The 13318-nt window shown below is 39.8% G+C and overlaps 1 protein-coding gene across 1 annotated transcript in view; it reads right to left on the reverse strand.

Moving 5' to 3' along the window:
* Positions 1-13318, reverse strand: part of CDH2 (cadherin 2) — a 399869-nt gene that overhangs the window by 338082 nt on the left and 48469 nt on the right. The window contains exon 2 of the mRNA XM_082259211.1: positions 2855-2966. Within this exon, the coding sequence (XP_082115337.1) occupies positions 2855-2966 (112 nt within the window). The remainder of the gene's footprint in view (positions 1-2854; positions 2967-13318) is intronic.

Consider the following 13318-nt stretch of genomic DNA (forward strand, 5'->3'; position numbering starts at 1 on the left):
TGGGAAAGAAAAGGCAGATGACAGGCTGAATTTGCCAAGTTGCTTATTATCGCTGAATATAGTAAAACAACTAAGATATTGTTAATGTTAAAGTAATGAGTCAAGGCATGATGTGCAACATTCAGTAACCAAAACCAATCACCTTTCATTAACATGGAACTTTAGCTAAAAAAAAAAAGAGGGGAAAAAAGGGTGAACAGTCAGGATTTTTAATGCAGAAGAGACATGGTTTGTGCATTAAAGATATTTACCTGCCTGTCCGCCCCTGTACAGTGTGCATGTACAGCTCACTGTAGAGATTCAGCAATGCTGAAGCTGACTGCACTCCTGTGCAAGCACGGCAGTGAGGTCACCCCTGCCTAGCCAATGAAAGTGGCCAGAGATAGAGACCCAGAAGCTGGCTGCCCGAAGGTGTCAGAAGTGGGGAGCTCCGGTTGCTGCATTGCTGGATCCAAGATGAGTATGGTTCACCTTTAATCTGACCACATGGAAGTGATTTCTGTTTCATGATATAAACTAAAGGCAAGAAATTTAGAAAAGAAAAGCAGTAGGTTGGAATGGCTAAGCGCAATATTAAACAGTTAAACCTTCTTAAAATTAGAATGCATATGCACTTCTTGCATATTTCTTGCTTATTTTATTTTACTGTGCTTTGTTCATTAGAGTGTGTAAAAAGCTCATTATGAAAATAAGGCTGTATATTTTCACATCCGACCAAATGTTGTTTTCCTGAGTGAAATGAAAAGACAAAATTACTGAAGGAAATCTGAAGTGCGCGGCTATTGAAGACTTGCAAATATGTACATCTTAATGTTAAGTTAATAACGTAAACTGAAAATCTTTTCTATTCTTTTTATTTATTTTACATTGAACTCATGTAGCAGCCGCCAATATGAAATGATCCTGTTCCCAAAACCTGCCTTAATCTAAAAGAGAGAGGATAATTGGCTGCAACTTTACTACAGGAGGTGTGCTATCCTTATATACCAACATGGCTATAATTATTCAGTAATGATCAGAAACACTACTCTGTCACATTTTTAGCATTGTACAGTATTCTGCACAAACATTTTCTTAAAAAAAAAAACACAAAACATATACGCAGATGGGCAAACCAATCTGAGGGATACAAATCTGAGGGATAAAAATTCAGTATCACATTGTCCTACTTGACAATGTTATCATGCATTTGTGTTTACTAAAAAGGCCTGCCTTAAAGTGTAAGTTCCCATTTTCAGAAAAATGAAAAAAAGAAACAAGTGTACTTACCTCAGCGGGTGATGAGCCGTCAGTGCCCTTGCTGCACCAGCTGTATAGGCAATGATAGCTCATCACCCATGGAGGTAAGTAAAGTGAGGGCAAGAGGGGGAAGGTGGGGAGGGTATAGGGTGTTAGTTCACCTTTTCCTCCTTTTCTGAAAAAGTTAACTAACCCCTTAAAATGAGTACTGCATAATAAAAAGGACCTCCAATAGATCCTGCCTAGTGACTACAAAGGAAGATAAGATACAAATGCACATTATTTTGCTGTGAAAAACCTTTTTAAATTACCATGGTTACTCTACTATAGAAAAAAAATCGAATTGCAAATGCTCTAAAGAGAGATTTTAAACTCTAGGTAATCCAAACTACCCCTTTAATGGGACTCCTCACCACACTATAAGCATTAAATGCTGTTTTTTTCTAGGGTACCATCTAAAAGCAGTTTTATTTCATTTATCCCTTACTTTACTTGCAGCCAGAGCTTTCCTCTTCCTTCCAACGTTTCGGGTTGCGGACGGGCCCACAGCATCCTCCATGGCAATTTTCTCCAGAGTTAGGGTTTAACAGCCTGCATCGATAAGCTTTTGTTTGCTTCAAGCCAGTTTTGCATTCCCACAGAAGTTTTTGGAATGCAAAATTTGTTTGAAGGAGGCTAATTGAACCTATAAATTAATTCTGAATGATCTCAAAAGCATCTCAAACGGATGCCATTGACACAGGCCTTTACGTGGCTTCCAACCTGAGATTTTTGCACATGGGCACCTTTTTGATACCCTACAGAATAACTATGTGAGAGGATAAAGTCAGTTTACATTTTCTTTCATAAGTCAATAGGCTCAAGAAAAGGTCTATAACAAATAAACTTTACTGGGGGCACAGAGGCTCCATGCATACATCCTGATTTATACTTCATTCTTTCTGGGCTATAGTTGCATCCATTCTGGTTTTTCCATTTGTTCTTGGGCACAAAAAAGGCCTTAAAAAAACAATCTGTAATTCATTGCGTTTATCTGTCTCTGTAAAATTTAAAAATTTTGTACACAATTATATCATCTTCTCATTCGTTTACAAGACATTTATTTTATTATTTCATCACTACCACAGTATCTACATCTTAGAATTGTCATTTTAACCATACATATTTTGGTTTCATAGTATAGCTATGCAAATATAAAGTGTCCAAATCTTTGTAGAAGCTGAGGAACTATACATGAGGACTCCAAAACCTCATGTGTCCTCACCACAGGTTTATCGCTTTAGATGACCTGATGACAGGTTCCTTTAAGAACATTCCAGAAAGCATAACTATATTCAAATCAGGTCCAGAATGTAGCAACAACAATTATACATTATCTGGAGGGCAATCAATTTCAAAAGAAGTGTACAGAATTGTTATCCATAGTTAAAACACTGCCCAGAGCAAACTGCAGGATAAATCCACTGTTACTAATTACAAATAAAATGCATTATAAAAGAGCTGAAGAGTTTCATCAAAGAATAGAACAAATATATAAGGTTCATGTATTTGCAAATACACAGATACATCAATGAGCCTATACGTAAAATGTACATGGTTATGCAGTTAACCTTACCATTTAGTAGAGGCTGCCCTTCACGTACGCTTCTGGGTACGCTAGCGTGATAAACATCCTCAAGAAATCCTGTCTTGCATAATCTGGATCCCCCTAGTGCTTCAGCTGGTCCCTGAAATGTAACAGAATATGTCTATTATACACAAAAGCAAGATTTCCAGCAGACATTTCACTTGCCATAAAACCTTTATATCCACAACCCTGTAAAAATAACTATTTTCTCTGGTACTAAAAGGTTTACAATTAGAAATATGGGGGCAAAGGGTTAAACTTTTTGATAACTGGAATGGAAGAAACAAATCCCACTTGTCTGGTAAGATCTAAACGCTAAACAATCTCGCTTCTTTTAACAATTGAACTTAGCAGTCGTTGAGCCTTAAGTGGAATCATAAGGGAGAACAAAAACATTCTTCCACGGGAGATATAGTTAGCAAGAGCCATTTCACCATATCTAAGTTACTTCCAGACAAGGCTTCTCAAAATGTCAAGTCTCAACCAAGGATTCTGAACATGCATTCTGCCTTCTCAAAAAGGTATCAAACAACAGAACAGAAGCAAACTTGTCAATCACTAAAATACTGACCTCTGGTCAGGGTAGAAATGACAAGAAAACGTATTGTATCGGGTTATGCTAACTTAGTATTATTATAAAAAGCAAAAGTATCTGCACTAAAAGCTAATGCTAAACACTAGACAAACAGCTAAAATGACAATGGAAATATATATAAGGAAGCTTTTACTTAGTAAAGGATGCTCATTTCTCTCCATCTAGTGCTGACATTTACATAGCTCTAATAGACAGCATAGCCAGGCTGATAATCTGACTTTCTATACTGCAGTCAGGACTATAAAGGAGCAGAGGCACAGCAATGAGCTTATGCATCTGCTCCTGTCTCCTTTCAGAAGGCTCCTTGTTAACGCATGCTTATGTAGTACATCTGTTTAGCCCCTATTGCTGAAGAAAGTGGAAAAATTGCGAACTGTAAGGCTATCTTATTGGTATTGCGATCTTAAAGTATTTGGCACTATATAAATCCGGTATAATAATAATAATAAAAATATATATATTTTTTTTATATATCTTTTTCCTTTTTTACATACAAAATCCAAAGAACAAGATAGAAAAAGTATAAAACAACAGTATTAATACAGCTGAATACCTGCGGCAAACACTCCAAGGCCATGTATAGTAGTTTAGAAAGAGGAAGAACAAAACAACAAAAACACAATTAAAAAAAATTATTCAAAATTCAGCCTTAGCCTATTTGGGTTGCAGCCCTCATGTTGCCGAGAGAACCGGCCATGTCCCAGAAGAATACCATAAAATATTGATGTTGATGTAAATTTGGTTCCTAGGAAAGGGGCTTCTACACTCAAGAGTATCTCCACAGTCTCATTGGCTTGTAGTGTAATGCAACAAAAATGAAAATTGAAGTGCCACATAACTACTAAGAGGTCCAAATACAATTTTATTCCAATAATTGGCATCCAAACCAGCTGCGGACAAGGCCTGTGCTTGTAATAACACTGGAAAGAATAACATTAAAGTTCCAGCTCACGTTTCGTTTATTTACTGTACAGTGTGTTCAACCAAGCCCTGATTAAGGGGGTGTTTTTGTACGCCTGAAACACTTTGGCTACTCTTTGGACTGTTATCTCTGACATTTATTGCAATTGAATTGTATTGGACCTTTTGGCAGAGGTGTAGCACTTCAATTTCCAATTTTTCTACATGGCTTCTATTGCTGTCTTCTCTCCCCGCAGCCTGAGTTTCTGCGGCATGGAGGATTGGAAAAAAGCTGATATCAAGTCAAATACAGGTATTTTCAATAGCTGTAATTAAAATATGTCTATACATTTTTAAGAAATACATAACTGTTTTTGAGTGGTTTTCAGTATCTGCCTGAAATTATACTTTAAAGCAACGCTGTCATTTTTCCCAAGAGAATTGCTCCATTACCTCTCCAGCAAGCGGTGGCTCTGAACCTCCCTGTCTTTAAGCACTTAAGGCTTTGGCAAAGTAATCAGCATTCTAAACTTTCAGAAATGTCGAATGCCTGTGTTCTGTTGCCACATACACCACTGTGAACCACTGTATACTGTGGTTCCTCCCACCGGAGCCCTAAAGGAAAGTAGGAGCTGCCTGGAGGAAACAATGACAACAGCAGAGGGTGCAGCATTTGGCCCTTCTAGAAGTGTCAAATGATGCAGTCTTTGTCAATAGCTTCAGAGCCTAAATACATTCGAGATTGGACTCACTGTCTGCCAGAGAAGTAAGTATTGTTCTCTTACATAGAGCCAGGGCTTGTTTTCAGGGGAAACGAGGGGGAACACAGTTCTGGCACCTCCAGCACTGGATGTATATAATGCCAGGTGGTGCTGAGGATCTATTGTTGCTGGGGGGATCTGCTGTTGCTGGGGAGGTCTATTGCTGCCAGTGAGGGGAATCCATTGTTGCTCCGGGTGATTTTATGTTGCTGGGGGGGAGCAGATTTCTGATAGCAGAGATCTACTGTTGAGGGAAGGGTCTAATAATGCTGGCTTCTTGTAGATCTATAGTTGCTGTTGGGGTCTCTTGTTGCTGGGGTGGATCTACAGTATTGGTGCTGGGGGTATTTTGTTGTGGGGGCTCTATTGTTGCTGGGGGTCTGTTGTTGCTGGAAGGATCGATTGTTTCTGAGAATATCTATTGTTGCTGGGATGTCTATTACTGCTGGAGATCTATTGTTGCTGGTGGGAATCTATTATTGCTGGGCAGATCTATTGCTGCTTGGCGTCTATTGGTTGTGGGATTTGTCTGCTGTTGCAGGGGGATCTATTGTTGCTGGAGGGTGTCTTTTGTTGCTGGCTAGAGGGGACCTATTTTACTGCCTTTCATTGGCAAATTCGATACAAACTACTTATTACCAAAAATACTTGGTTCTGTATTCTTTAAAAGGGTCGGTACTGAGAGGTGGGTAGGGGGTGGAACAAAGGGATGTTCTTAGGAAGTGGGCAGGGGTGGAGAAAAGGGGTGACCCGGAAGGGGGGAGTACCTGCACCTATTCTCTGAGAAAAAAAGCCTTGCATAGAGCAATTCTTTTGATTTTCTGTGTAAGTGACTTTTCTAGAAAAGTCATTTTAAAAACGAGTCAACAAGTCTATAGAAAATATATTGTTCAAATCTCCGAATTAACCTACCAGCATGGCTTTGGAGTGTGGGAGGAACCTGAAGTACCCAGAGGAAATCCAGGCACAGGGAGAACATACAAACTCCTGGCAGGTAGTGCTGTGGTTGGGACTCAAACCGACGACCCTAGGGTTGCGTGGAGGAAGTGCTAACCACCTTAACAGGCCATAGATGAGATAAAAACCAAACGCATTTTTTTGTGTGTCAAGTGTGTTAAAACAGGAACAACTACCATAAAATATATGTTGATCTTGTCAGAAGTCTTGTGCTGATGACTCCCTGTGCTTTCTGCCTGTGCTGACTATTATCAGTTATATTGTTCTTAGTCAGCTGTGAGGTTTACAGAACCACTCTCCTCTAAATTATGAACAATAAGAGAACGTTGGAGTGATGAGGTCCTGTCCTGTTTCTGTTGTCCTGATACAGAAGCGTGATCATTCTAGGACTAGAAGTGCAGCAATTGAAAATAAAGAAAAAAAAGCTTGTAAAAAAAAACAGCAAAGACATCCAAGGACTGCCAAGCTGCTATATACTGTATTCATTTTTGTTTTTTGGGCTTAGATACACTTTAAGCTTAAATAACATTTAACTAATCTCAGGGCATCTTATGCCATGTTCTTTGGAAATATGGAAAAAATAAACTTAGGTGCCTTTGTGTTACTAAAATTCAGAAATCTCTGCTGTTGTCACACCTTTCTAAAGCACAAATGCACAAGAAATCGACTGAAAGAAGATTGGCCTTGGAATAGGGGTTGTAAAAACAGCAAAGAAAAGGAAAAGCATTTAATGGTTATTTTGTCATTGGATAAACAAGAAAGAACAAAGAGGGTTGTGTGTGTCGTGCAAAGAGCTTAAAATCCATAGAAACACAGCTAAAGGCATTGTCAATAAAAATGTAATTCGGGATATGACACTCATACAACAAAAAGCTGGCAATTTACTTTAGAAATTATTTCATATTTGAAAAAAATCAGAATGGCCTTGACTACTGAAGAACAAAATGTTGAATATTTAAAGAATTCCAAGTTATTTGTTAGAAAAACACGATGTAAAAGTGACAGCACTGCTTTTGCCTCCCCAGCAAATGGCTGTGCCTGGTCTTTGTCATGGGATGAATGCAGGTAATACAGTTGAGAATTTCCAGTGAAGCAGACAGGAAGCTCAGATGGACAGCAGTGTTTTGACAATGACTGTTATCACCCAATACTGTCAGTTCATTTCAAAACAAAAGCCTGGATGTGGACTAAAAATAACTTGAGGAAAACTTCCTATGAGCTTCCTCTACTGACTTTCAATTTTTTTTTGTTTTAATGTCCTTTGGAAATAATGTAATAAGCCAAAGACTGGTCCAATATTTGGACTGCTACCAAATTGGCCTCCCAGAACATTGTAGCTCTGGAAGCGAATTATAAAGTCTTAATGCGTTGGAACCTTGTCCCTGCCTGCTTCACTAAATTCCTCCCATCCTACCTGCTTTTGCGGCCGCCCTGATGATGGCACCCACTTCCACATTTGGTGAAGTTGCCCACTGGCCTTATCAATTTGGGATGAAATATTTTGCATCCTTTCCACCCATACGGACTGCACTTTAGTTCCTGACCCAGCCATGGCCTTACTCAATAGGAAACCCCCGGATGTGACCCGATTACAATTTAGGCTTTTCCTGCAGTTTACCAGGGCCGTGAAGCAAACAATTGCAAAGGCTTGGAAAACCCCCAATCTTAATATCACAGAAACCAAAAATAGAGTAACTAGTATAAGCTGTCCTTCTTGACAGAGTCAAAAATTACAAACATGTGGAAACCTTGGGTGGATCATCACCTCCCTGCTGACTTTGATAATTCCTTACTCCCCTCTTAAATGACTTCCACCCCCCTCTAAAGTGCGCTAACTTAACAGCCGATAGCTTATGGATAACGGCTCCCCAAACTCCCGTCAACCCCCCCCCCCCCCCCGTGTCTACCTCTACTTTCTTCTTTAGCCCCTGTCCTTTCCTCCTCCCCCCTCTATCCTTCTTAAAGCTAACCTTTGTGGGTCCTCCCAAATAACATTGTCACGCCTGATTGTCTAGTACCGATATGGCACCAACCACACAATGTTTGTCTCATTATCCTGGAGACCCAACAGGATCCTTCCCCTTCTTCCTCCTACTCCCGAGTCTTCTACATTCTCATCTCCTGCACTGTTCCAGAATGGCCCCACCTGGGGTACCCTACAATTAGAGAGCATCTATCGGCACTAACCTCAAATCACCCTTAAAGTGGAGTTCCACCCATTTTTGGAACTTTAGATCTTTGTAATCCCCTTTAAAATGTCTTTTACCAATGGAAACTTTTTTTTTTTTTTTTTGCTAGTAAATACCTTAATTTTGGCTTTATTCCTCCTCTCCTCACTTCCTGGTCCGATCGGCGATGACGTCATTCGGCGATCCGCAGTGTCTGCTGGGATGTATTCTACTTGCAGTAGCTGTATCTGTACTGAGCCGTGCCTGCCCAGCCTCCGCCCCGCCTCCTCTCATTGAATTGCATTGTATGAATGTATTAAGGCTGTTCTCTGCCCAGCCTCCGCCCCGCCTCCTCTCATTGAATTGCATTGTATGAATGTATTAAGGCTGTTCTCTGCCCAGCCTCCGCCCCGCCTCCTCTCATTGAGTTGTATTGAGAGGAGGCGGGGCGGAGGCTGGGCAGAGAACAGCCTTAATACATTCATACAATGCAATTCAATGAGAGGAGGCGGGGCGGAGGCTGGGCAGAGAACGGCCTTAATACATTCATACAATGCAATTCAATGAGAGGAGGCGGGGCGGAGGCGGGGCAGGCACGGCTCAGTACAGATACAGCTACTGCAAGTAGAATACATCCCAGCAGACACTGCGGATCGCCGAATGACGTCATCGCCGATCGGACCAGGAAGTGAGGAGAGGAGGAATAAAGCCAAAATTAAGGTATTTACTAGCAAAAAAAAAAAAAAAAAGTTTCCATTGGTAAAAGCCATTTTAAAGGGGATTACAAAGATCTATGTATTCCAACCTATTAAAAATGGGTGGAACTCCGCTTTAAGCAACACCATATCATTGTAGACTTGTGCACACTGCGCACCCTCTGATCCTAACTTATTAACCTATTACATTTATACTGTACTCTGTCAATATGGGCTGCGCCCCTATCACTGTAACATATTGCTGCATATTTTGTCCTTCCCCCGTCCCTTGGGGATGACTCACATTTTTCTCTGTAAAATGTAAACTTTGTTCCTTTCCTCAATAAAATCTTTGAACTAGAAATAATGTAATAAACAAGTTTCTTCCACATCCTCTACACTATACTACCTGTCTAATATAAACTTATAGTCAATCTCTCCCTCGTTTGTTTTGATGAGCATGGGACACCATGCAACCACAAGTCCTATGTGATAAGGTTTGGGTGAGGAGCGGTGAGCTGGTGACTCCCCAGCTTTCTATTTATGTATATTTTGTGAAAAGGTTTTTATATGGGGCTCATAGCCCATTTGTTTATTTGTTTTATTTATTTAATGTTCCAATGTTCCATGGCATATGGTCACTCATGTGTGGTCGCTCATGAAAGCCTATATCTATATACTTTGTTTAAATTTTGATTTTTTTAAGTGGCAACAGTTTTTAAATTATTATTATCAGGTGTAGGCTAAAGATTTCCACCTATAGTTGCAAAATACCATGGGGCTGTTTGTTCGTGGTAATGCCTCTAGTGTCATGATATCTCTTTATATACAATTTTATTATAAATGATTGACTCTCTTTTATATTGTTCTCTTTCGTATTTCAATAAAAATTGATTGAAAGGGAATGTAATAGTCAGTCAGCATAATGCATATGATAAAATATGATTAAATCTTCCCATGTTACCTATTTGACAAAAATGACTTTTTTTAACTGCTATCTATATAAAAAAACGTATTCTACAGAGTTCATATTTTGACTTCTAAAGGCTTTATTCACTAAACTAAAACCATTATTCATTGAAACAACTGTTATTTGCAGGAATATGAGCCAACATGTGCTCAAAATTACAATTGCATAACAGAAGCTAACAATCAGTACGGCAAAAACACATGAAAAGTAGATTTAGCCTTCAAAGCTCAGCCCCAGGAACAGGGTAAGACATATATGTCAGGATGTAATTGCTTCCTATATCTTCTAGGGGGATTTCCCCTTACGTTCTGTTCTGCCTAACACTAGTCTGCTAGGTAAAGCGGTATTAAATCCGAAAACCAAAAATGTATTATATGGCAGCTTACCAATCATTAGATGTGGTGACTGCATGCATTTTAATTCCTTGTTTTTCCCCTCTGTTTTCACCTGGTGATCCGGTCAGTAACACACCTCCTACATTAGTGAGATACAGCTCTGGAGAAATGAGCATAGGAGGCACAGCAGACAGCAGAGTTTTCGGTCAGGGTAGTGTTAAATATATTAGCAGATTAAGAACCACTAACAAATTGAAGCTAAGTTCCAGCTCACACTTTATAATCAGTTAAAGCAAACAGTTTTACATGAATAAATAAAAGCTGATCATTTTATTTAGCCTTGTCCATGTTAAAGTGTTTATTAACCCCCAGAAAAAAAGATCCTGTTCCTTTAACCGCTTGGCGACCGCCGCAAGTACATATACTGTGGCGGTCAGCCCCGTGCAGGCAAAGTGACGTATGGGTACGTCACTCGTCTGCGAGCCAATAGGGGGCGAGCGTACGCCGCCGGAGGCGCGCTCCTGCCCCCGCTCGCTCACTATGATCCCCCCGATGTCCGCCGGTCACTCGCGATCGTCCGTTACAGAGGGAGAAAGGCAGGCGGCTAATGTAAACAAAGCCGCCTGTCATTCTCCCTTGTGTAAGAGCAGAGATCATACAGTCTTGCTATGCAGGATGGTATATCTCTGTAGTTACACAAACAGCCACATCCCATAACAGTTAGAAGCATGCTCCTAGGGACACACTTAACCCCTCCTTCTCCAATAAAGTTAACCCCTTCCCTGCCAGTGTCATTTTTACAGTAACAGTGCATATGTATAGCATATTGTAGTAATGTCCCTGGTACCCCCAAAAGTGTCAAAAATGTTAGTCAAGGGTCCGATCTGTCCGCCGCAATGTCGTAGTTCCGCAAAAAAAAATCGCAAATCGCCGCCATTACTTGTTAAAAAAAAACAATAAAAATGACAAAAATCTTTCCCTTAGTTAGTAAACGCAATAACTTTTGCGCAAACCAATCAAAATAGGCTTATTGCGATTTTTTTTACCAAACATATGTAGCAGAAAACAAATTAGCCTAAAATGTTAAAAAATTTGGATTTTTAAATTTTTTTGGGGAATTTTATATAAAAAAATGAGAAAAAATTTAGGCTCTTTTTTAGTTTATAGCGCATGATCAAAAAATCGCACAGGTGATCAAATATCACCAAAAGAAAGCTCTGTTTGTGGGAAAAAAAGGATGTCAATTTCATTTGGGTACAGTGTCGCACGACCGCGTAATTGTCCGTTAAAGTCACGCAGTGCCGAATCGCAAAATACCCCCTGGTCAGGAAGAGGGTAAAATCTTCCGGGGCTTAAGTGGTTAAAGCATGTTACACAGCACAGTGCTTGTACTGTATAATTTGGCCCCCTGTTTCACCTAAAAAACCTGGTTGATCCAGCCTAGCTATGTCCTCCCCTCTGTAAAATGACCACAGTTTATCATGGCTGCCGAGCCCTGACACCGTGGTCAGTTTAGGTGCCTCTGTCATCCACAGCTCTCCTGTCTCTCCCCTGTGCTCTCCTCTGTCCTCTCCCTCCTCTCCTTCCTGTCTATCTGCTTCTGTGTCAGTGCCCATCCCCTCCCCTCCTACTACTAAAATTACTTTTATTGTCTTATATAATCCTCCTTGTTTCCTAATGAAAGGTGCTCCAGTCTCTGTGTTTTATTAAAAAAATGCCTTTTTTACTGTATTCCAGAGCGTCTCCCAGCGATCACGTGACCGGCCAGTTCTCTCTCTCTCTCCTCTCCTCCTCTCATCCCAACTGTCAGTGGGGGAATCATGCCCTCCCCCTCTTCAGCTGTCAGACGGGGAGAAGAGAGAGCCAGTAAGTCACATGGGTGCCGGAGATGTTCTGAAATCCGGTAAAGAAGGCCTTTTTTTTTTTTTTTTATAAAACACAGAGACCGGAGCACCTGTCATTAGAAAACAAGGGGGATTATATTAAGTTGTCAAAGTGGGTTAACAACCACTTTAAGTGGTTTGCCTCATCCATGTAAACTGATACACTCTGCTGGAGAGCTTGTGAAAAAAAAACTGACTTGTTGGCTAGATCACCAGATGAAAATATAGTAGAAGAAAGCAAGACTTATAAAGGAAACTAATGCAGCCATCAAATCTAATAATTGGTACACAGCAACATAATAAAATTTGCTTTTGAAACTTCCAAATGGGGACATTTATGGCAATAAAAGCATTCTCAACCTTCCCATTTTAAAATTATGTAGCCTGAACCTAAAGCGCGTGCAGTAGTATACAGAGAATTACAACATTTTAAAATACAGTACTAAGTTTATTCATTTTAGTCACAGTGCAAAGACTGCAAAAACACTTTGCTAAATAGTTTTTTTGTGTACAAAATGAGCTAAAGCAGACCTACTTTTACATGATTACTTAATATGGTCTTCCCTGGTAAATACAAACGGTATGCAATAATGTATTCACTTGTCAGCATTCTGTAAAAAAAACCCTATATACAATATTTTCTTCTTTGCATTACAGCTTCAACCCATTCTAACAAATAGGAGGCCTATTCTTTAAATTGATGCCTTAAGGTCACTAGAGGCCATTATCGCAGCAAGGTTCTCTACGAAAGATTCTAAAAGACTGTGTATTATGTTCCAGTGCACTATGCAATATAATACAGAACTATCAGGTGCCTCGAGCATACTATTCTTTTAAGCACAACACAAATCACTTTACCATCATTGTTCTAAGTCCAAAGTTCTATAATAAGGTTTCAAGGCACTTTCTTACTGTCTGGGTATTAGCTGTGAATCTGACCAACTGTACAGTGAGGAAACACAGAAATAATATTAATCATTTTGCAATCTTTTTCCACCATTAAAGGAAAGATTGTGTTGGTATTACATTACTAGAGTCTAGGCTAAGGAACAAAGAAAAAAACAGGCTTCTTTACTGAACATGCCAAAAAAACACAATTTTGTCTGTGCTCCCATCTAACAGGTTAAAGCACAAAAAAGGCAAAGAATTAGTTAGAGGGAACAAGCTGAGCTTGATGCAGGCTTGCCT

This window comes from Pelophylax lessonae (assembly GCF_965119305.1).
Source record: "Pelophylax lessonae genome assembly, chromosome: 5".
NCBI lineage: Eukaryota > Metazoa > Chordata > Amphibia > Anura > Ranidae > Pelophylax > Pelophylax lessonae.